General features: G+C 45.8%; 1 protein-coding gene across 2 annotated transcripts in view; it reads left to right on the top strand.

The window, feature by feature from the left end:
- Positions 1-18,373, top strand: part of hoga1 (4-hydroxy-2-oxoglutarate aldolase 1) — a 30,071-nt gene extending 11,698 nt beyond the window's left edge. For both annotated transcript variants that reach the window (XM_068053136.1, XM_068053135.1), the window contains 3 exons: positions 1,365-1,461; positions 10,938-11,071; positions 12,766-18,373. In XM_068053136.1, coding sequence (XP_067909237.1) covers positions 1,365-1,461; positions 10,938-11,071; positions 12,766-12,915 — 381 coding nt within the window. In that variant the 3' untranslated portion in view covers positions 12,916-18,373. The remainder of the gene's footprint in view (positions 1-1,364; positions 1,462-10,937; positions 11,072-12,765) is intronic.
- The last annotated feature ends 4,027 nt before the right edge of the window (positions 18,374-22,400 follow it).

The following is a 22,400-nucleotide window of genomic DNA, read 5'->3' as shown; positions in this document are numbered from 1 at the left end:
TTTACCTTATAATTGGAAAGCAGTGAACAAGGATTCACCAAGGGGGGGCGGGGGCTGCTAAAAACACGGTATGTTTAAAATTAAACCCTGTTACGGTAAGACCAGATGAAAGCTGAGAGGAAACTCTAGACCTCTTTCTCACTGGGTCGTAACACCATCTTGTTCACTATTGTCCTTTAGGGAAGGAAATCTACTGTCCTTATCTGGTCTGGTCTACATGTGACTCCAGACCCACAGCAATGTGGTTGACTCTTAACTGCCCTCAGAAATGGCCTAGCAAGCCACTCAGTTGTTAAGGGCAATTAGGGATGGACAACAAATGCTGGCCTTGCCAGCGATGCCAACATTCTGTGCAAGAATAAAACGTTTCATTCTCTAAGGGACCAACATTTACTTTAGATACTCCCTTTTTATATACTTGTAGAAGCTCACAACTGTCTGTTTTTAATATTTCTTGCTAGTTTACTTTCAATCTATTATTGCACTTTTTTTTAAGTCATCCTTTGCTGGTTTCTAAAATTTTCCCAATTGGCTGGCCTACCATGAAGCTTCGTAACATTGTGTACCTTTTCTTTCAATTTGATACCATCCTTAACTTCCTTAGTTAGCCATAGATTGTTCATCCTTCTCATAGACTCTTTCTTTCTAAATGGAATATATCTTCATTGACAATTCTGAAATACCTCCTTAAATGCCGCCACTGCATATCTACCAACAACTTTTTGATCTATTTTCCCAGTCCACTTTAGCCTACTCTGTCTTCATACTTTTGTAATTGCCTTTGTTTAAGTTTATGATACTAGATTCAGACCCAACTTTCTCACCCTCAAACTGAATGTGAAATTTATCATATTATGATCATTCTTCCCTAGAGAATCCTTTACTGTGAGATCATTAATTAACCCTGTCTCATTACATGTTACCAGATCAAAAATAACCTGTTGCCAAGTTGGTTCCACAACACAGTGTTTAAATCCTTCAGACCTTCTGGCTGAGTCCCATTCCCTTTCCCATAGTTGGCAAAGGAGGGAAGACAGTTTTATATTAGGCTGCATATAGTGACAGCACAGACCCTGGCCCAAATGAAGATGATTGGATAATGCCCTCATCAATCATGTCTAGAGACCTCACTGCTGTAAGTGACTGGGATTGATTTTATGTGCATAATTTGTATTTTGTAACAATCCTTCACTCAACAATATAATGTTGTTGTAGTTTCAATCATGAATTCTGTTTGCTGTAGTAAGTGGAGACTCTTTAAATAGACTATTTGCTGTGAGTTCTGTCGTAAGTCCCGCCAGACCTCCAACTCATTGGATGATTGGCAGTAGACACTGTTTTATTCTTCAGTTTACCTTCCACAGGTTACAAGAATGGCCCTGATTGTTCACAAAACCAGGAACTGGGATTTCCAAGTACTGGCTGGATCGGCAGGGTGCCTCCTCGCTGCTTATTCAATAGGTAAGGATTTACCCACAGTGGTGAGGGGACTAGGGATGTGCTGGTTAACACAGGCAAAGATTAAATTAAGAGTATCATATAGCACAGAAGGAGGCCATTTGGCCCATCGTGCCTGTGCAGACTTTTTGAAAGAGCTATTGGATCTGTCCCATTTATTGCAAAAGTGTTTTCTGATTAATAGGAGAGGTGGTGGCATAGTGGTATTGTCATTGGACTAGAGACCCAGGGTATTGCTCTGGGGACATGGGTTTGAATCCCACCACAGCAGAAGGTGGAATTAGAATTCAATTAATAAAAATCTGGAATTAAAAAGCTAGTCTAATGATGATCATGAAACCATTGTCGATTGATGTAAAAACCCATCTGGTTCACTAATGCCCTTTAGGGAAGGAGGTCTGCTGTCCTTACTTGGTCTGGCCTACATGTGACTCCAGACCCACAATGTGGTTGACTCTTAAATGCCCTCTGAAATGGCCTAGCAAGCCACTCAGTTGTATCTAACCACTACAAAGTCAACAAGAAATGAAACTAGACGGACCACCCGCCATCAACCTAGGCACAGGAAACGACAACAGGAAACCCAGCCCTGCGAACCCTGCAAAGTCCTCCTTACTAACATCTAGGGGCTTGTGCCAAAGTTGGGAAAGCAACAGCCTGACATAGTCATACTCACAGAATCATACCTTGTAGACAATGTCCCAGACACTGCCATCACCATCCCCGGGTATGTCCTGTCCCACCGGCAGGACAGACCCAGCAGCAGTGGTGGCACAGTAGTATAGGGGAGGGAGTTGCCCTGGGAGTCCTCAACATCGACTCCAGACCCCATGATGTCTCATGGCACCAGGTCAGACATGGGCAAGGAAACCTCCTGATGATTACCACCTACTGCCCCCACTCAGCTGATGAGTCAGTACTCCTCCATGTATGAACACCACTTGGAGGAAGCACTGAGGTTGGCAAGGGCACAGAATGTACTCTGGGTGGGGGACTTCAATGTCCATCACCAAGAGTGGCTCGGTAGCATCACTACTGACCGAGCTGGCCAAGTCCTAAAGGACATAGCAGCAGGTGGTGAGGGAACCAACAAGAAAGAGAAATATACTTGACCTTGTCCTCACCAATCTGCCTGCCGCAGATGCATCTGTCCATGACAGTACTGGTAGAAGTGACCACCGCACAGTCCTTGTGCAAATGAAGTCCTGCCTTCACATTGAGGATACCCTCCATCATGTTGTGTAGCACTCCAACCGGGCTAAATGGGATAGATTTCGAACAGATTTGGCAATACAAAACTGGGCCATCAGCAGCAGCAGAATTATACTCAACCACAATCTGTAACCTCATGCCCTGGCATATCCCCCACTCTACGATTACCATCAAGCTGGGGGATCAACCCTGGTTCAATGAAGAGTGCAGGAGAGCATGCCAGGAGCAGCACCAGGCATACCTCAAAATGAGGGGTCAACCTGGTGAAGCTACAACACAGGACCACTTGCATGCTAAGCAGCATGCAATAGACAGAGCTAAGTGATCCCATAACCAACGGATCAGATCTAAGCTCTGCAGTCCTGACACATCCAGTTGTGAATGGTGATGGACAATTAAACAACTAACTGAGGAGGTGGCTCCACAAATATCCCCATCCTCAAAGATGGGGGAGCCCAGCACATCAGTACAAAAGATAAGGCTGAAGCATTTGCAACAATCTTCAGCCTGAACTGCCGAGTTGATGATCCATCTCGGCCTCCTCCTGAAGTCCTCAGCATCACAGATGCCAGACTTCAGCCAATTCGATTCACCCTACGTGATATCAAGAAACGACTGAAGGCACTGGATACTGCAAAGGCTATGGGCCCTGACAATATTCCGGCAATAGTACTGAAGACCTGTGCTCCAGAACTTGCTACGCCCCGAGCCAAGCTGTTCCAGTACAGCTACAACTCTGGCATCTACTCTGCAATGTGGAAAATTGCCCAGGTATGTCCTGTACACAAAAAGCAGGACAAATCCAACCCGGCCAATTACCGCCCCATCAGCCTACTGTCAATCATCGGCAAAGTGATGGAAGGTGTCGTCGACAGTGCTATCAAGCGGCACTTGCTTAGCAATAACCTGCTCAGTGACGGTCAGGTTAGGTTCCGCCAGGGCCATTCAGCTCCTGACCTCATTACAGCCTTGGTTCAAATGTGGTCAAAAGAGCTGAACTCAAGAGGTGAGGTGAGAGTGACTGCCCTTGACATCAAGGCAGTATTTGACAGAGTATGGCATCAAGGAGCCCTAGCAAAACTGAGTCAATGGGAATCAGGGGGAAAACTCTCCACTGGTTGGAGTCCTACCTAGCACAAAGGAAGATGGTTGTAGTTGTTGGAGGTCAATCATCTCAGCTCCAGGACATCACTGCAGGAGTTCCTCAGGGTAGTGTCCTAGGCCCAAACATCTTCAGCTGCTTCATTAATGACCTTCCTTCAATCATAAGGTCAGAAGTGGGGATGTTCGCTGATGATTGCACAATATTCAGCACCATTCGTGACTGCTCAGATACTGAAGCAGTCCATGTAGAAATGCAGCAAGACCTGGACAATATCCAGGCTTGGGCTGATAAGTGGCAAGTAACATTCGCGCCACACAAGTGCCAGACAATGACCATCTCCAACAAGAGAGAATATAACCATCTCCCGTTGACATTCAATGGCATTACCATCGCTGAATCCCCCACTATCAACACCCTGGGGGTTACCATTGATCAGAAACTGAACTGGAGTAGCCACATAAACACTGTTGCTACAAGAGCAGGTCAGAGGCTAGGAATCCTGCAGTGAGTAACTCACCTCCTGACTCCCCAAAGCCTGTCTACCATCTACAAGGCACAAGTCAGGAGTGTGGTGGAATACTCTCCACTTGCCTGGATGGGTGGGGCATCAAAAACAGTCGAGAAGCTCGAAACCATCCAGGACAAAGCAGCCTACTTGATTGGCACCCCATCCACAAACATTCACTCCCTCCACCACCAACGCACAGTGGCAGCAGTGTCTACCATCTACAAGATCCACTGCAGCAACTCACCAAGGCTCCTTCGACAGCACCTTCCAAACCCGCGACCTCTACCATCTAGAAGGACAAGGGCAGCAGATACATGGGAACACCACCACCTGCGAGTTCCCCTCCAAGCCACATACCATCCTGACTTGGAACTATATCATCGTTCCTTCACTGTCGCTGGGTCAATCCTGGAACTCCCTTCCTAATAGCACTGTGGGTGTACCTACCCCACATGGACTGCAGCGGTTCAAGAAGGCAGTTCCTCACCACCTTCTCAAGGGCAATTAGAGATGGACAATAAAGGCTGAGCTAGCCAGCGACGCCCACATCCCAGGAACGAATAAAAAAAACACTGCAGCAGATCTGAGCAGCTGCTGTCCCAATCACCTCCTGACGGACTGAACACCAAGAAGCAGCTGGAGCCAGTGATCAATGGAATGGAATTTATTCTCCTTATTTATAAATCAGATTTACTAGCCTCATGCTGGGCTTGTCTCTCACTGCTTTTCACAGAGAGAAGAGGAAGATGCTCCAGGAACAGTGGCAATTGGGAAGTTTGACTGGGGCGATATACCTGTCACACTAGGGTCAATACGCAGAGGCTTCAATTTTCCTTTATTAAGGAGCTGATCTTCCTTTTCGTGACGTGGTAAAGATATAAAAAGTTCAATAACATGCTTTAAATTCGAGGTCAGAGAACACCCCCGCAGATCGGGAGCATGATAATGGGGCAGGTTCAAAAGAGGCTTCACACGAAGAGGGAGAGGAAAGAAACAACTGACAGAATTGTTCTTTGTGTATCTCTGCACAGCTCATTTCCAGAACATGCTATTATAGAACTTGAATTACAGACAGACGGAGTTACCAGTGTTGGAAGTGGCGACAATTAACACACGCAAATGCTGCAAATATACAAACTTATTGTTATCCTCGTTTTCAATCCCTCCATGGTCTCGCCTCTACCTATCTCTGGAACCCCCTACAACCTCCGAGATAACTGTGATCCTCCAATTTTAGCCTCACGAACATCCCCGATTTCAATCACTCCACCATTGCTGGCCGTACCTTCAGCTGTCGAAACCCTAACCTATGGAAATCCCTCCCTAAGCCTCTCCACCTCTCTCCTTTAAGATGATGCTTAGAACCGACACCCTCACCTGTCCTAATTTCTCCCCATGTGGCTCGCTGTCAATTTTTATCTGATTACACTCCTGTGAATCAATTTGGAGCATTTACTATGTTAAAGGTGCTATATAAATGCAAGTTGTTGTTATTGTTGTTTGTAATGAGATAAGGCTGTTTAAAATTTCAGGTTCCAACTTTAAGTGCTTTCTCTGTCAGATGTGTCTTTATTGCATTTTCTGTTATTTTAGATTAATTTTCTGGATGTATTTCTGCATGTTTTTAACCATTTTCTTGTGCTCCACCATAATGGTTATTATGGGTTTTTTTCATGTTTGCCCTTGCTGCTGTTCAATATTCAGTCCGTTAACACCTATTCTGTACTAATGCTTTGTCTTTCAACACACCATTAACATATTGTTTGCCTTTGCTCCGTGACCTTTTGGTCAGCTATGTGGCCTTGTCCAATCTGCACCTTCTCCTTTGTTATCTCTTGCCCCACCCCCACCTCACTTGCTTATAACCTGTGACATTTTTAATATTTGTCAGTTCTGAAGAAGGGTCACTGACCCGAAACGTTAACTCTGCTTCTCTTTCCACAGATGCTGCCAGACCTGCTGAGTGGTTCCAGCATTTCTTGTTTTTATAATGGTTATTAACCTCGGTAAATACAACACTTCCCATATTGGAACTTAGTGTCAGCCACCAAACTCTCCGAGGGCTGGTACAATATGGAATAAAAACAGAAAGTGTTAGAAAAACTCAACAGGTCTGGCAGCATCTGTGGAGAGAGAAACAGAGTTAATGTTTCAGGCTGTAGAGTCATGGATTCATACAGTCATAGAGTTATTACAGCATAGTAGAAGGCCATTCGACCCATCAAGTCCCTGCCAGCTCACTGTAGAGCAATCCAATCAGTCCGAATCCCTGCTTTATCTCTGTAGCCCTGCAGGTTTAAATCTCTAATGCGCCCATCCAATTTCCTTTTGAAATCATTCATCATCTCTGCTTCCACCACTCTTGAAGGTGATTGAGTTCCAGGTCATTACCATTCGCTGCGTAAAAAAAGCTCTTCCTCACATTCCCTCTGCACCTGTTGCCCAAAAGCTTAAATCTGAGTCCCGTAGTCCTTCTACCATCAGTTAATGGGAACAGCTTTTCTTTGTCTACCTTATCTAAACTTGTTGTCATGTAGGCTCCCACCTGCCAAGAATGAGGCACATTAATTTTGTCATGAACATTGATTTTGAACTGTTGCTGGAGTGAGGAAATAACATGTTGAACAGATCAGCCGTGGCTGGAAAAAACATTTGCATACTAACAGACAGTGCTTGTGTAGACAAAGGACCATTCCCTGACACATTCAATCCACAATGGATAACAAAGAACAAAGAAAATGACAGCACAGGAACAGGCCCTTCGGCCCTCCAAGCCTGCGCCGATCCAGATCCTCTATCTAAACATGTCGCCTATTTTCTAAGGGTCTGTATCTCTTTACTTCCTGCCCATTCATGTATCTGTCTAGATACATCTTAAAAGACGCTATCGTGCCCGCGTCTACCACCTCCGCTGGCAACGCGTTCCAGGCACCCACCACTCTCTGCGTAAAGAACTTTCCACGCATATCCCCCTAAACTTTTCCCCTCTCACTTTGAACTCGTGATCCCTAGTAATTGAATCCCCCACTCTGCGGAAAAAGCTTCTTGCTATCCACCCTGTCTATACCTCTCATGATTTTATACACCTCAATCAGGTCCCCCCTCAACCTCCGTCTTTCTAATGAAAATAATCCTAATCTACTCAACCTCTCTTCATAGCTAGCGCCCTCCATACCAGGCAACATCCTGGTGAACCTCCTCTGCACCCTCTCCAAAGCATCTACATCCTTTTGGTAATGTGGCGACCAGAACTGCACGCAGTATTCCAAATGTGGCCGAACCAAAGTCTTATACAACTGTAACATGACCTGCCAACCCTTGTAGTCAATACCCCGTCCGATGAAGGAAAGCATGCCGTATGCCTTCTTGACCACTCTATTGACCTGCGTTGCCACCTTCAGGGAACAATGGATGTTGATCACTGGACAGTGAGGGGGTGGGGAAGTGCATTCCAAGGTCTGCTGGGGTGATGCAATCCACAGGGGCAAGGACTGGTTGGACCAGCTGGTCACATGACTAACTGGCTGTTCCAGGGTTTTTTGAACTGGCCACAGAGAGCTTGAACTGAGGAAAAACTGTTTGCTCCTGGACAGAGAAGATCGCTCCTGTCTGCTCCCATCTCTTTCTCACAAGCCTCTGAATCCACTGAAGATACATGAACCCCAAGAGAGAAAAGTCTCCTACAACGATCAAGGTTTAAGAAGAATACTGGGCCCCAATGAAAAGCAAGATGTACCTACAATCAAGGACTCTTCAGATATTGCCTCAAACTTTTCCTCTTTCGCGTCTCTATCTATATGTGTGTATCGCGTGTGCATGCTAGCGTGGGCGCGTCGTGTATCTGTAGGCGTTAACCGAATTAGAGTTTAAATGTAATAGATTTCAACTTTTCTTCTTTAAACCTAAGCCTGTTTGTGCTGGTTTCTTTGCCTTATAATTGGAAAGCGGTGAACAAGGATTTACCAAGGAGGAGCTAAAAACCCAGTGTTTTAAAACTTAAACCCTGTTACGGTAAGACCAGGTGAAGGCTGAGAGCGACCCCTAGACACCTTTCTCACCTGGTCATAACACTGTCATAATTTTGTACACCTCTATCAAATCTCCCCTCAATCTCCTTTGCTCCAGGGAGAACAACCCCAGCTTCTCCAACCTAACCTTGTAACTAAAATCCCCCATCCCTGGATAAATCTCCTCTGCACCCTCGCAAGGATCCTCATATCCTACCTAAAGTGTGGTGACCAGAACTGGATGCAATACTCTAGTTGTGGTCTAACCAGAGCTTTATCGAGGTTTAGCATAACTTCCCTGTTTTTGTACTCAACACCTCTATATGCTTTGCTAACTACTCTCTCAATATGTCCTTCCACCTTCGAGGATTGATGTACATGAACCCCAGGGTCCCTCTGTTCCTGCACACACTTTAGAACTGTGCCATTTAGTCTATTAATGCCTCTTCCCATCTCTTCTGCTAAAATGTATCACCTCACATTTCTCTTATTAAGTTCCATCTGTCACTTGTCTGCCTATTCTGCTAGCCTATCTATGTCCTGTTGCACTTGATTGATATCATCTTCATTGTCACATCTCCAAGTTTGGTATCATTAACAAATTTTGAAATTTTACTCTGTATTCCAATATCCAAATCATTTACATATATCAATATGTACACTGAATCTACACTGAATCTTGGGGATCACCACTGTCTACCATGCTCCAGTTTAAAAAAACAACCACTAACCAGGACTTGCTGTTTTCTGTGCTTGAGCCAATTGTTTATCCAAGCTGACACTGACCCTCCTATTCTGTGAGCCTCAATTTTGTTTACCAGCCTTTAATGTGGTACTTTGTCAAACACTTTCATAAAATCCATATAGCCAACCTCCTTTGCTTTCCCTTCATCAACCTTCTCTGTTTATCATCAAAAGATTCAATGAGTCATAGAGTCATAGAGAGATACAGCACTGAAACAGGCCCTTCGGCCCACCTATTCTGTGCCGACCAACAACCACCCATTTATACTAATCCTATATCCCCTACCACATCCTCACCATTCTCCTACCATCTACCTACATTAGGGCAATTTACAATGGCCAATTTACCTATCAACCTGCAAGTCTTTGGTTAAGCATGATCTATCTCCCTTTTACTAATTCTCGCTGGCTATTCTTAATTAATATAAACTTCTCCAAGTGCCTGTTGATTTTTTTCCCCTGATTATTGTTTCTAAAACCTTACCCACCACTGATGTTAAATTGACCGGTCTGTAGTTATTAGGACTGTCCTTCCACCCATTCTTGAATAAGGGTATCACATTTGCCACTTTCCAATCTTCTGGTACCTCCCCTGTATCTAGGGAAGATTGGAAGAGTATGGCAAGCCCTTCCGCTATCTCCACCCCCACTTTCTTTAGCAACCTGGGATACAAGCCATCTGGACCAGGCGACTTATCCACTAAGTATAGCCAGCCATTCCAGTACATCCTTCCTATCAAATTTCATCCCATCAATTGCCTCTACCATCTCTGCTTGTCCCAATATTTTGTCAGCATCCTCTTCCTTAGTAGACCTTTCATCAAAACTGGGAAAAGTTAGAAATGTATCAGATTTTGAGCAAGTGAAAGAGGAGAGGTTGGGAAAAAGAACAAAAGGGAAAATCTGTGATAGGGTGGAGGACAGGAGAGATAAATGACAAATGATCATGGTGTAAAGCCAAATGGAGTGGTCATGCGACAAGTAAAGAAACAAAAGATGTGTCTAGGGGAGGTGTGAATGACAGGATCCTGCTATCCAAAAACAAACAAAAGGAATTAAGAGAGAAACAAAGAAAAACCAAACCAGTAAAAAATACAGCATGAGTTAGATAAAAGCTCCCTCTACACTGCCCCATCACACTCCCAAGGCAGGTAAAGCTCCCTCTACAATGTCTCATTCCTCACCTCAGAAACATGCTGTACTATAGTAACATTTCTAATCCCTACACCAGCAGTGAAGTTTCTGTGTGAGAATGATGTCAAGGAAATTCAGAGTTGTGGGGTTTTGCCAAATAGGAACTGGGCTGAGACCCCAAAGTAATTTCACGTGAATAATTACAGTCTCTGCTGGATTCCAAAATGAGGTAAAAGCATAATGACCCACTCAATGCCTCCCAGGCCCTGATGTAGATGTTACAACAGTGACTTCACTTCAAAAGCAAAGTGCTTTGAAAGAAAAATATTGTACTGTTGCCAGTTTGCCTCGAGCAAGGTCTCAAACAGCAACGTGATAATGACCAGATAATCTGTTTTAACACTGTTGGTTGAGGGATAAGTATTTGCCAGGGCACTAGGAATAGCTTTTTATTTTGAAATTGTGCCGTGGGATATTTTGTGTTCACCTGAGGGGGCAGCTAGGGCCGTGGTTTAATGTCTCATCCAAAAGACAGCACCTCTAACAGTGCAGCACTCCCTCAGTACTGGCATCGGGAGTGTCAGTGTGGATTATGAACTCAAGTCTGTGGAGTGAGACTTGAATGCGGAACCTTCGGCCTCAGAAGTGCTAGTTCCAGTCACAGTTGTCCCGAGGTTGTGAAAGTGGCTACATAAGTGCAAGTTTGTTCTTTCCTTATTAAACTGATTTTTCTGTCTCTGATTTTGTGTGTACGTGTGTGTGTATGCAGGTGCTGTGGGTGGTGTGTGCGCACTGGCCAACGTGCTTGGAGAGCCACTGTGCAACTTGGAAAAGCTGTGCCTTGGAGGGCAGTGGGAGGAAGCTCGTGAACTCCAGTACAGGCTGATTGAGCCAAACACGGCAGTAAGTATAGCTCCAACCTTCCCTTACACAGTTTAAAAACTGGGGGCTGAATTTGCCAGCCTTACGGCAACAGGATGGGAGCAGGAGGGCTGGTGATATTGTGGAGGAAGACGTCGGGAAAGGAGCTCAACATCTTCCACCGCCATGGATTATTACCAGTGGTAGGATCCTCGGCGGCATAGCCGCCCAATCAAGCTGCTTAAGTGGCTAATTAAGCGCCACTTTCCCCGCCTGCCGGTGTCGAGAGGACCTGCTGTTGCCCTGGCAGCCTCCCAGCAGGTTCGTGGGGGAGGGGCTCTCTTGAATGGCCGCCCCCTGCAGCTCAGGCACAGAATTTGACCTCCCCACCCCGTTGCCAGGGGCTGCCTGTTCAATAAAACTTACCTGGTCTTCGAAGGCACCTTAGCATTGATTAGGGTGGAAGTTCTGGGAGGTGGACCGCTGTCCTTAATTGGACGGCGGCCCCAGCAGCAGCTTGTTAATTATCCACCACTGGTAAAAATGCTGCCTGTTGGGTCCCACTGTCCATCCACGCGAAGTCAGCTCCCGTTTTCAGTTCTGGTGTTGGTCCTTCTCAGTTACTGACAAAATTCAGCCGTAGGTATCAGCTGTGACTCAGGGCCAGTACTCTCTTCTGAGTCAGAGGATTGTGGGTAAATGTCCCACTCCAGGGCTTGGCTAAAAAGATCTAGGCTGACAGTCCCATCGCAGTACTGAAAAAGTGCTGCACTGTCAGGCGCAGGAAACGATAAAGCTGATACAAAATATCTCTGCACTATTTGAAGAAAAGCAGGGGAGGATTCCTCAGTGTCCTGGCCAATATTTATCTCTCAACCAACATCACAAAAAGCAGTGATCTGGTCATCATCATATTGCTGTTTGTGGGATCTTGCTGTGTGCAAATTGACCATCACAATTCTTATATTACAACAGTGACTACACTTCAAAAATGTACTTCATTTGCTGTAAAGATCAACTTGATTATAAATTCTTGATTACTGTGCAATGGCTGCACGGGGGAAGAGGTCAGAGGCTGGGAATTCTGTGGCGTGTAACTCACCTCCTGACCGCACCCCCCCACAATGCCTGTCCACCACCTGCAAGGCACAAGTCAGGAGTGTGATGCAATACTCTCCACGGGCCTCGATGAGTGCAGCTCCAACAACGCTTCAGAAATTTGCCATTATTTAGGGAAAAGCAGCCTGCTTGATTGGCACCCCATCCACCAGTTTAAACATTAACTCCCTCCACCACCAGCACACAATGGCAGCCGTGTGTACCATCTACAAGATGCACTGCAGCAACGCACCAAGGGGCCTTCGACAGCGCCTTCGAAACCCATGACCTCTACTCCTGGAAGGACAAGGGCAGCAGCTGCATGGGAACCTCCAAGCCACACACCATCCTGACCTAGAACTATCTCACTGTTCCCTCAATGTCACTGGGTCAAAATCCTGGAACTCCCTCCCTAACAACACTGTGGGTGTACCTACACCAGATGGACTGCAGCAGTTCAAGAAGGCAGTTCACCACCACCTTCTCAAGGGCCAATTAGGGATGGATAATAAATGCTGGCATTGCCATATCCCCAGAATGGGTATGATATAAACTGAACCATACAGAGCACTTCAAATAAGTTTTGTTAAGGAGCTCCCTTTCAGACATAACAGGGAAAATGGTCTTATCTCCTGCAGATTACACAAAGATATGGCATTGCGGCACTCAAGGAGGCGATGGGATGGTTCGGATATTACGGAGGATCTTGTCGTGCTCCCCTGCTGCCGTTGACTGAGGGGGAGAGAAAGGAGTTACAGAGCGACTTTGTGTCCAACGGCTGGCTCTGACCTTGTTCGCAGCGAACACCACGAGTCCCGTGCTTTAGAAAGAGCCACACTTCTAGTTCACATGACGTTGAGTCCCATTACTAATTCCTTAATCATGTGTATTGCATCTCCCCTCACTTTCCCGTCACCATTTTTCTTTCACAGTTTCTGTTCCCAAAAGTTACAAGTCAAGCATTCCATAGCCAAACAACCCTTCACAAACCCCCAATATCTGTTAGTTTATTAATGATCTTTACATTTCTGTCCTCCAGTTAACAACTCACCAAATAGTAGAAATAGGTTTTCTTGATTTGCTTCATCAAAACGTTGAAACTAGTATGTGGGAAAAGCAAAATTTAAAAATAAGGGAACCTTTTTCTCCTCCTCATAATTATCTCCAGTCTTCAGTGCTCTCCCAGAGGTTCTCCAGTTAACAGTTGCTGCTCAAGTGTGTTCTCTACAAGTCAGAAGTTGTTGATTGTAGTGCTGCTCACGATCACTCATAACTTTGTTTTTTAAAATATACAAGTCCCATCACTAAAACATTGACCCACAAAGTGTTACAGCACAGAAACAGGCCATTCGGCCCATTGGGTCAGAGCTACTGTAATCTGTTGCATTTGTATTCGACTTTGGCAGAGGGAAGGCTGAGTTGTCGTTCCCCTTTCAGAGCAAAATTCAAAGACTAAAATGCCAAATTTTTTGTCATCAGTGTTTCAAGTAAGTTACACCAGAGTCAGAGTTATACAGCACAGAAACAGGCCCTTCGGCCCATTGTGTCTGTGCTGGCCATCAAGCACCTAACTATTCTAATCCCATTTTCCAGCACTTGGCCCATAGCCTTGTATGCTATGGCGTTTCAAGTGCTCATCTAAATACTTCTTAAATGTCGTGAGGGTTCCTGCCTCTATCGCCCCTTCAGGCAGTGTGTTCCAGATTCCAACCACCCATGGGTGAAAATTTTTTTCCTCAAATTCCCTCTAAACCTCCTGCACTTTACCTTAAATTTATGCCCCCCTGATTATTGACCCCTCTGCAGTGCAATCACATCCTTCCTATAGTGTGGTGCCCATAACTGTACACAGTACTCCAGCTGTGGCCTAACTAGCGTTTTATGCAGCTCTATCATAATCTCCCTGCTCTTATATTCTATGCCTAGGCTAATAAAGGCAAGTATCCCATATGCTTTCCTAACCACCTTATCTACCTGAGCTGCTGCCTTCAGTGATCTATGGACAAGTACACCAAGGTCCCTCTGACCCTCTATACTTCTTAGGATCCTACCATCCATTGTATATTCCCTTGCCTTGTTAGTCCTCCCAAAATGCATCACCTCACACTTCTCAGGATTAAATTCCATTTGCCACAGCTCCACCCATCTTACCCCCCCATCTATATCGTCCTGTAATCTAAGGCTTTCCTCCTCACTATTTACGACATCACCAATTTTCGTGTCATCTGCGAACTTACCTCCTATATTCACGTCTAAATCATTAATGTACACTACAAACAGCAAGGGTCCCAGCACCGATCCCTGTGGTACGCCATGGTCACAGGCTTCCACTCAAAAAAACAACCCTCGACCATTACCCTCTGCCTCCTGCCACTAAGCCAATTTTGGATCCAATTTGCCAAATTGCCCTGGATCCCATGGGCTCTTACCTTCTTAAACAATCTTCCATGCAGGACCTTATCAAAAGCCATACTGAAGTCCTTATAGACTACATCAACAGCTTTACCCTCATCTACACATTTCATCACCACCTCAGAAAATTCAATCAAATCTGTTAGACACGATCTCCCTCTGACAAAGCTATGCTGACTACCCCTGATTAATCCCTGCCTCTCCAAGTGGAGATTAATCCTGTCCCTCAGAATTTTTTCCAATATTTTCCAACCACTGATGTTAGACTCACCGGCCTGTAATTACCTGGTTTATCCCTGCCACCCTTCTTGAATAATGGTGCCACATTCGCTGTCCTCCAGTCCTCTGGTACCTCTCCTGTGGTCAGAGAGGATTTGAAAATTTGTGTCAGAGCCCATGCAATCTCCTCCCTTGCCTCACATAACAGCCTGGGATACATCTCATCTGGGCCTGGGGATTTATCCACTTTTAAGCCTGCTAAAACAGCTAATACTTCCTCCCTTTCAATGCTAATATGTTGGAGTATATCACAATCCCCCTCCCTGATCTCTGCACCTACATTGCCCTTCTCCATAGTGAACACAGATGAAAAGTAACAATTTAAAACCTTACCTATGCCCTCGGCCTCCACACACAGATTGCCACTTTGTTCCCTAATGGGCCCTACTCTTTCCCTGGTTATCCTCTTGCCCTTAATATACTTATAAAACGCCTTAGGATTTTCCTTTATCTTACCCACCAGTGTTTTTTCGTCCCCTCTTCGCTCTCCTAATTACTATTTTTAAGTACCCCCTCTACTTTCTATACTCCTCTAGTGCCTCCGCTGTTTTCAGCGCTCCGAATCTGCCATCAGCCTCCTTTTTTTTTTTGCTGATCCAATCCTCTATATCCTTTGACATCCAGGGTTCCCTGGACTTGTTGGTCCTACCCTTCACCTTAATGGGAACATGTTGGCTCTGAACTCTCACCATTTCCTCTTTGAATGACTCCCACTGATCTGATGTAGACTTTCCTAAAAGTATCTGCTCCCAGTCCACTTTGGCCAGATCCTGTTTTATCATCTTAAAAATCTGCCTTCTCCCAATTCAGTACCTTTATTTTCGGTCCATCTTAGTCCTTTTCCATAACTACCTTAAATCTTAGAGTTATGGTCACTATCCCCGAAATGTTCCCCCACTGACACTTCTACCACTTGTCCAGCTTCATTCTCTAGCATTATGTCCAGCACTGCCCCTTCTCTTGTAGGACTTTCTACATACTGGCTCAAAAAGCTCTCCTGTTTGCATTTTAAGAATTCCGCCCCCTTTAAGCCTTTTGCACTAAGACAATCCCAGTTGATACTGGGGAAGTTGAAATTCCCTACTATTATTACCCTATTACTTTTACACATCTGAGATTTGCCTGCATATCATCTGCTCTATCTCTCTCTGACTGTTTGGCAGCCTGTAGTACACTCCCAGCCAAGTGATTGCCCCTTTTTTTTTTTTAAGTTCAACCCATATGACCTCGTTTGAGGAACCTTCTAAGGTATCATCCCTCCTTGCTGCAGTAGTTGACTCCTTGATCAACAGTGCAATACCACCTCCTCTGTCATGCCTGAAGAGTCCATACCCTGGAATATTGAGCTGCTAGTCCTGCCCCTCCCTCAACCATGTCTCTGATAGCAATAATATCATAATGCCATGTGCTAATCAATGCCCTCGATTCATCTGCCTTACTCGTAAGACTCCTTGCATTAAAATAGATGCAATTCGGCCTTGTATTTTTCACTTGTGCCTTAACAGGTCTATATTTGCTCTGCCTTCCAGACGGACTCATTTTCTCTTCTATATATGACTGTGCATCACCCCCTACTGTACCTCCACTCTGTATCCCATTCCCCTGCCAAATTAGTTTAAACCGCCCCCCCGCCCCATCCCCACCCCCAACAACACTAGCAAACCTCACAGCAAGGATGTTGGTCCCATTCTGGTTCAGGTGCAACCCATCCAACTTGTACAGGCCCCACCTTTGCCAGAAACAGATCCAGTGATCCAGGAAACTAAAGCCTTCCCTCCTGCACCATCTCGTCAGCCAATCATTCATCTGCTCTATCCTCCTATTACTATACGCACTAGCACATGGCACTGGGAGTAATCCAGAGATTACAACCTTTGAGGTCCTGCTTTTTAATCTGCTACCTAGCTCCCTCAATTCTTGTTGCAGGACCTCATCTGTCTTTCTACCTATATCGTTGGTACCAATGTGTACCACGACCTCTGACTATTCACCCTCTCCCTTCAGAATGTCCTGCAGCTGCTCCGAGACATCCTTGACCCTAGCATCAGGGAGGCAACATACCATCCTCGTTTGCAGCTACAGAAACGCCTGTCCCCCTTACGATTGAATCCCCTAGCAGTATGGCTCTCCCACTCTTTTCACCCCCTCCCGAGCAGCAGAGCCATCCGTGGTGCCACGAACTTGGCTGTTGCTGCTTTCCCCTGGGAGGCCATCCCTCCCAACAGTATCCAAAGCGGTATATCTGTTAGAGAGAGGGATGGTCACAGGGGACTCCTGCACAACCTGCCTGCACCTACTACTACTCCTGGTGGTCACCCATCCCTTTTCTGCCTCTGCAACCATTACCTGCGTTGTGACCACCTCGCTAAAAGTGCTATCCACAACGTCCTCAGCATTACGGATGCTCCACAGTGAATCCATCTGCAGCTCCAGCTGCGCAATGCAGTCAGCCAGTAGCTGCAACTGGACACACTTCCTGCACACATGGTCACCAGGGGCACTAGAAGTGTCCCTGATTTCCCACATAGCGCAGGAGGAGCAAGCCACGGGGCTGAGCTCTCCTGCCATGACTTAGCCTTAGATTAAGCTCCTTAGTTACTCCCTTTTAGAGTACTAATTACAATAGGGACCTTATTCTACTCCAAACACTACTTACTACAATCTAAATTCCCTACCTTTACTTTTACTTCAGCTATTGAGAGGCCCTGAATGTTAGTGTTTAATGTTACAAAAGTTAATTGTGGCGGAGTTCAGTCAAAAGTGTTGCAATATGCATCCTTGAACGTGATTGCACTGTTACATGCTCTGGATAGTACGTTTTGCATTTTATAATGGTCATTGAGTTTGGTATTTGTCCTACTTTTCCCGTCTGAAGGATTGATGGTATTGAGAGTACAACTTGTTTGTAATAGTGTAACAGATATCAAAGCCACCCTTGAGCTGCAAGTACCTTAAATGGAGAAAAACTGCAGAGAAAAGGGACTGGGCATTATGTCACTAGCCTTCCAGCTCATGTGTCAGTGCTACAATGCATCTCAATCCAGTTCACTCCCAGGATTGAGTTCATGCTACAATCATTTGGCAAATGTCCTGCAGTCTCCCAGTTGCCAAGGATGTGGGAAATGGCAGTGCCACACCTGTTCACTAGCACATTTAAGGTTGGGGGTTCAGGCATGTTGATGGGACAGAGTACAGTGGGCTTTACGCTGAATCATAACCAGAGCTGTACCAGACCCAGGCGTTGTTTATTGCTGACTCAAGTTACCTAGTCCTCCTGCATTGCTGAAATGTAGAGATCCAATTTACCCTTAATCAAAAGGAAAAGTAATTTTGATAAACCATATTTACCAATGATCATCTTAACCTTTTTAATGATTAACAATGTGGGATGTTTTGTAATAGCACAAACAAAATGGAAAGTAAATATTTCAGTTGGTTTAAGATGTAATATTTCATTACTATTTTCCCCTTCTCCCGAGCGCTGATAGTTTCAGCCTCTGATACCCTGTCTGTATCCAGGTCTTAACAATAAATTGTATTTATATAGCACGTTAATGTAGTAAGATGTCCCAAAGTGCTTCATAGAAGCGTCAAAGAAAGTTCAACATCTAAGGCCACATAAGGAGATATTAGGACAGGAGACAAAGCTTTTGTCAAACAGTAGGTTTTAAGGAGCATCTTAAAAAGGAGAGGAAGAGAGGTTCAGGAAGAGAATTCCAACACCCATAGTCCAGGCAGTTGAAGGATATAAATGTGTTAGAGGCAGTTCAGAGAAGGTTCACTCGACTGATACCTGGGATGGGGGACTATCGTATGAAGAAAGGTTGGACAGGTTGGGTCTGTATTCTTTGGAGTTTAGAAGAATGAGGTGTGATTTTATTGAAACATACAAAGGTCATGAGGGGACTTGACAGGGTGGACACTGAATGGGTGTTTCCCCTTGTGGGAGAGACTAGAATTAGGGGACACAGTTTAAAAATAAGGGGTCACCCATTTAAAACAGAGATGGAGAAGTTTTTTCTCTGAGGGTGGAGAGTCTTTGGAACTCTCTTCCTCAGAGCGGTGGAGGCAGGGTGATTGAATATTTTTAAGGCAGAGGTAGATAAATTTTTGACTAACAAGGGAGTCAAAGGGTATTGGGGTTTGGCAGGAAAGTGGAGTTGAGGCCACAAACAGATCAGCCATGATCTTATTAAATGGCAGAGCTGGCTTGAAGCGAATAAATGGCCTACTCCTGCTCCTAATTCGTATGTTCAATGGTGGAGCGAGTCCTAGAAAAAAAAACACATTGCACAACTTCACTGTGTACTTTTGAGAAGCAAAACTAAAGACAATGCCTATCACGACGTCAGGACATTCGAAGAACCCATGTGGTACTTTTGAAGTGTTGTCACTATTGTAATGTGGGGAATGTGCCAGCCAATTTGCACCCATCAAACTCACACAAACAGCAATAATGACCACATAATCTGTTTTTGTGATGTTGGTTGTGGGATAAGAATTGGCCAGGGCACCGGGGATAACTCCCGTGCTTTTCTTTGAAATAGTGCCGTGGGATCTTTTACATCCACCCGAGAAGGCAGCCAGGGCCTCTGTTTAATGTTTCATTGAAAAGACGACACCTCCAGCAATACAGTGCTCCCTCATAACTGCACTGAAGAGGGTCAGCTAGATTTTGTCCTCAAGTGGGACTTAAACTGACAATCTTCTGACTTGGAGGAGAGAGTGCTACCAACTGAGCCATGGCTGAAACAGCAAGGTGTCTGATCAATTTGTTGAACTGTTATTTAGCTGATAACCAGTAATATTTTGCAGCTGAGCAGAGTTTAAAGGGATGACTTGCAAGAGGCTTTCATGACTTCTTTCTTTTTTCTTTCTTCTTTTGGGCCTCCTTATCTCGAGAGACAATGGATACGCGCCTGGAGGTGGTCAGTGGTTTGTGGAGCAGCGCCTGGAGTGGCTATAAAGGCCAATTCTGGAGTGACAGGCTCTTCCACAGGTGCTGCAGAGAAATTTGTTTGTCGGGGCTGTTGCACAGTTGGCTCTCCCCTTGCGCCTCTGTCTTTTTTCCTGCCAACTACTAAGTCTCTTCGACTCGCCACAATTTAACCCTGTCTTTATTGCTGCCCGCCAGCTCTGGCGAATGCTGGCAACTGACTCCCACGACTTGTGATCAATGTCACACGATTTCATGTCGCGTCTGCAGACGTCTTTATAGTGGAGACATGGACGGCCGGTGGGTCTGATACCAGTGGCGAGCTCGCTGTACAATGTGTCTTTGGGGATCCTGCCATCTTCCATGCGGCTCACATGGCCAAGCCATCTCAAGCGCCGCTGACTCAGTAGTGTGTATAAGCTGGGGGTGTTGGCCGCTTCAAGGACTTCTGTGTTGGAGATATAGTCCTGCCACCTGATGCCAAGTATTCTCCGAAGGCAGCGAAGATGGAATGAATTGAGACGTCGCTCTTGGCTGGCATACGTTGTTCAGGCCTCGCAGCCGTAGAGCAAGGTACTGAGGACACAGGCCTGATACACTCGGACTTTTGTGTTCCGTGTCAGTGCGCCATTTTCCCACACTCTCTTGGCCAGTCTGGACATAGCAGTGGAAGCCTTACCCATGCGCTTGTTGATTTCTGCATCTAGAGACAGGTTACTGGTGAGAGTTGAGTCTAGGTAGGTGAACTCTTGAACCACTTCCAGAGCGTGGTCGCCAATATTGATGGATGGAGCATTTCTGACGTCCTGCCCCATGATGTTCGTTTTCTTGAGGCTGATTGTTAGGCCAAATTCATTGCAGGCAGACGCAAACCCGTCGATGAGACTCTGCAGGCACTCTTCAGTGTGAGATGTTAAAGCAGCATCGTCAGCAAAGAGGAGTTCTCTGATGAGGACTTTCCGTACTTTGGACTTCGCTCTTAGACGGGCAAGGTTGAACAACCTGCCCCCTGATCTTGTGTGGAGGAAAATTCCTTCTTCAGAGGATTTGAACGCATGTGAAAGCAGCAGGGAGAAGAAAATCCCAAAAAGTGTGGGTGCGAGAACACAGCCCTGTTTCACACCACTCAGGATAGGAAAGGGCTCTGATGAGGAGCCACCATGTTGAATTGTGCCTTTCATATTGTCATGGAATGAGGTGATGATACTTAGTAGCTTTGGTGGACATCCGATCTTTTCTAGTAGTCTGAAGAGACCACGTCTGCTGACGAGGTCAAAGGCTTTGGTGAGATCAATGAAAGCAATGTAGAGGGGCATCTGTTGTTCACGGCATTTCTCCTGTATCTGACGAAGGGAGAACAGCATGTCAATGGTCGATCTCTCTGCACGAAAGCCACACTGTGCCTCAGGGTAGACACGCTCGGCCAGCTTCTGGAGCCTGATCAGAGCGACTCGAGCAAAGACTTTCCCCACTATGCTGAGCAGGGAGATTCCACGGTAGTTGTTGCAGTCACCGCGGTCACCTTTGTTTTTATAGAGGGTGATGTTGGCATCGCGCATGTCCTGGGGTACTGCTCCCTCGTCCCAGCACAGGCATAGCAGTTCATGTAGTGCTGAGAGTATAGCAGGCTTGGCACTCTTGATTATTTCAGGGGTAATGCTGTCCTTCCCAGGGGCTTTTCTGCTGGCTAGGGAATCAATGGCATCACTGAGTTCCGATTTGGTTGGCTGTATGTCCAGCTCATCCATGACTGGTAGAGGCTGGGCTGCATTGAGGGCAGTCTTAGTGACAGCATTCTCCCTGGAGTACAGTTCTAGGTAGTGCTCAACCCAGCGGTCCATCTGTTTGCGTTGGTCAGTGATTATGTCCCCCGATTTAGATTTGAGGGGGGCGATCTTCTTGATGGTTGGCCCAAGAGCTCTCTTCATGCCATCATACATTCCTCTGATGTTTCCGGTGTCCGAGGCCAGCTGAATATGACTGCATAGGTGTTGCCAGTAGTCGTTTGCGCAACGCCTAGCTGTTCTTTGTGCAGTACTTCTGGCTGCTTTAAGTGCTGCGGATGTTAAATCGCTGGGGGCTTTCTTGTAGTTCAAAAGTGCAATGCGCTTAGTGGCTATGACAGGTTCCAGCTCTTCATTATGAGATTGAAACCAGTCTGCATTTCTCTTCGCACTTTTGCCGTAGGTGGTCAAAGCTGACTCATAGATGGCGTCACTGATGTGGGCCCACTTGGTCTCAGCATCCCCTATGGGAGTGTTTTGAAGGGCTGTTACAAGTGAAGTTAGAAATTTTTGTAACAGCTGTGGGTGAGAAATTCTGCTCGTGTTGATGCGCGGGTGGCCCTTCTGCTTGGAATGATGCAACTTCTTTGGTCTGAGTCTAACCTTGCTGCACACCAGGGAGTGGTCGGTGTCGCAGTCCGCACTGTGGAAGCTGCGTGTGATTTGAACACTGTTTAAGGCGGCTCGCCTTGTGACAATGAGGTCTAGCTGGTGCCAACGACGTGATCTTGGGTGCCTCCATGAAACCTGGTGACAGGGTTTAGTGTGAAAGAACAAGTTGGTGATGCAGAGGTTATGATAGGTACACAACTCAAGCAGTCTCTGCCCGTTCTCATTCATCCTTCCAATGCCATAGCGCCCA

Source organism: Heterodontus francisci, chromosome 20, assembly GCF_036365525.1.
Source record: "Heterodontus francisci isolate sHetFra1 chromosome 20, sHetFra1.hap1, whole genome shotgun sequence".
NCBI classification, from domain to species: Eukaryota; Metazoa; Chordata; class Chondrichthyes; order Heterodontiformes; family Heterodontidae; genus Heterodontus; species Heterodontus francisci.
Note: the sequence above shows the minus strand (reverse complement) of the source record. Positions and strands in the feature narration are given on the sequence as shown.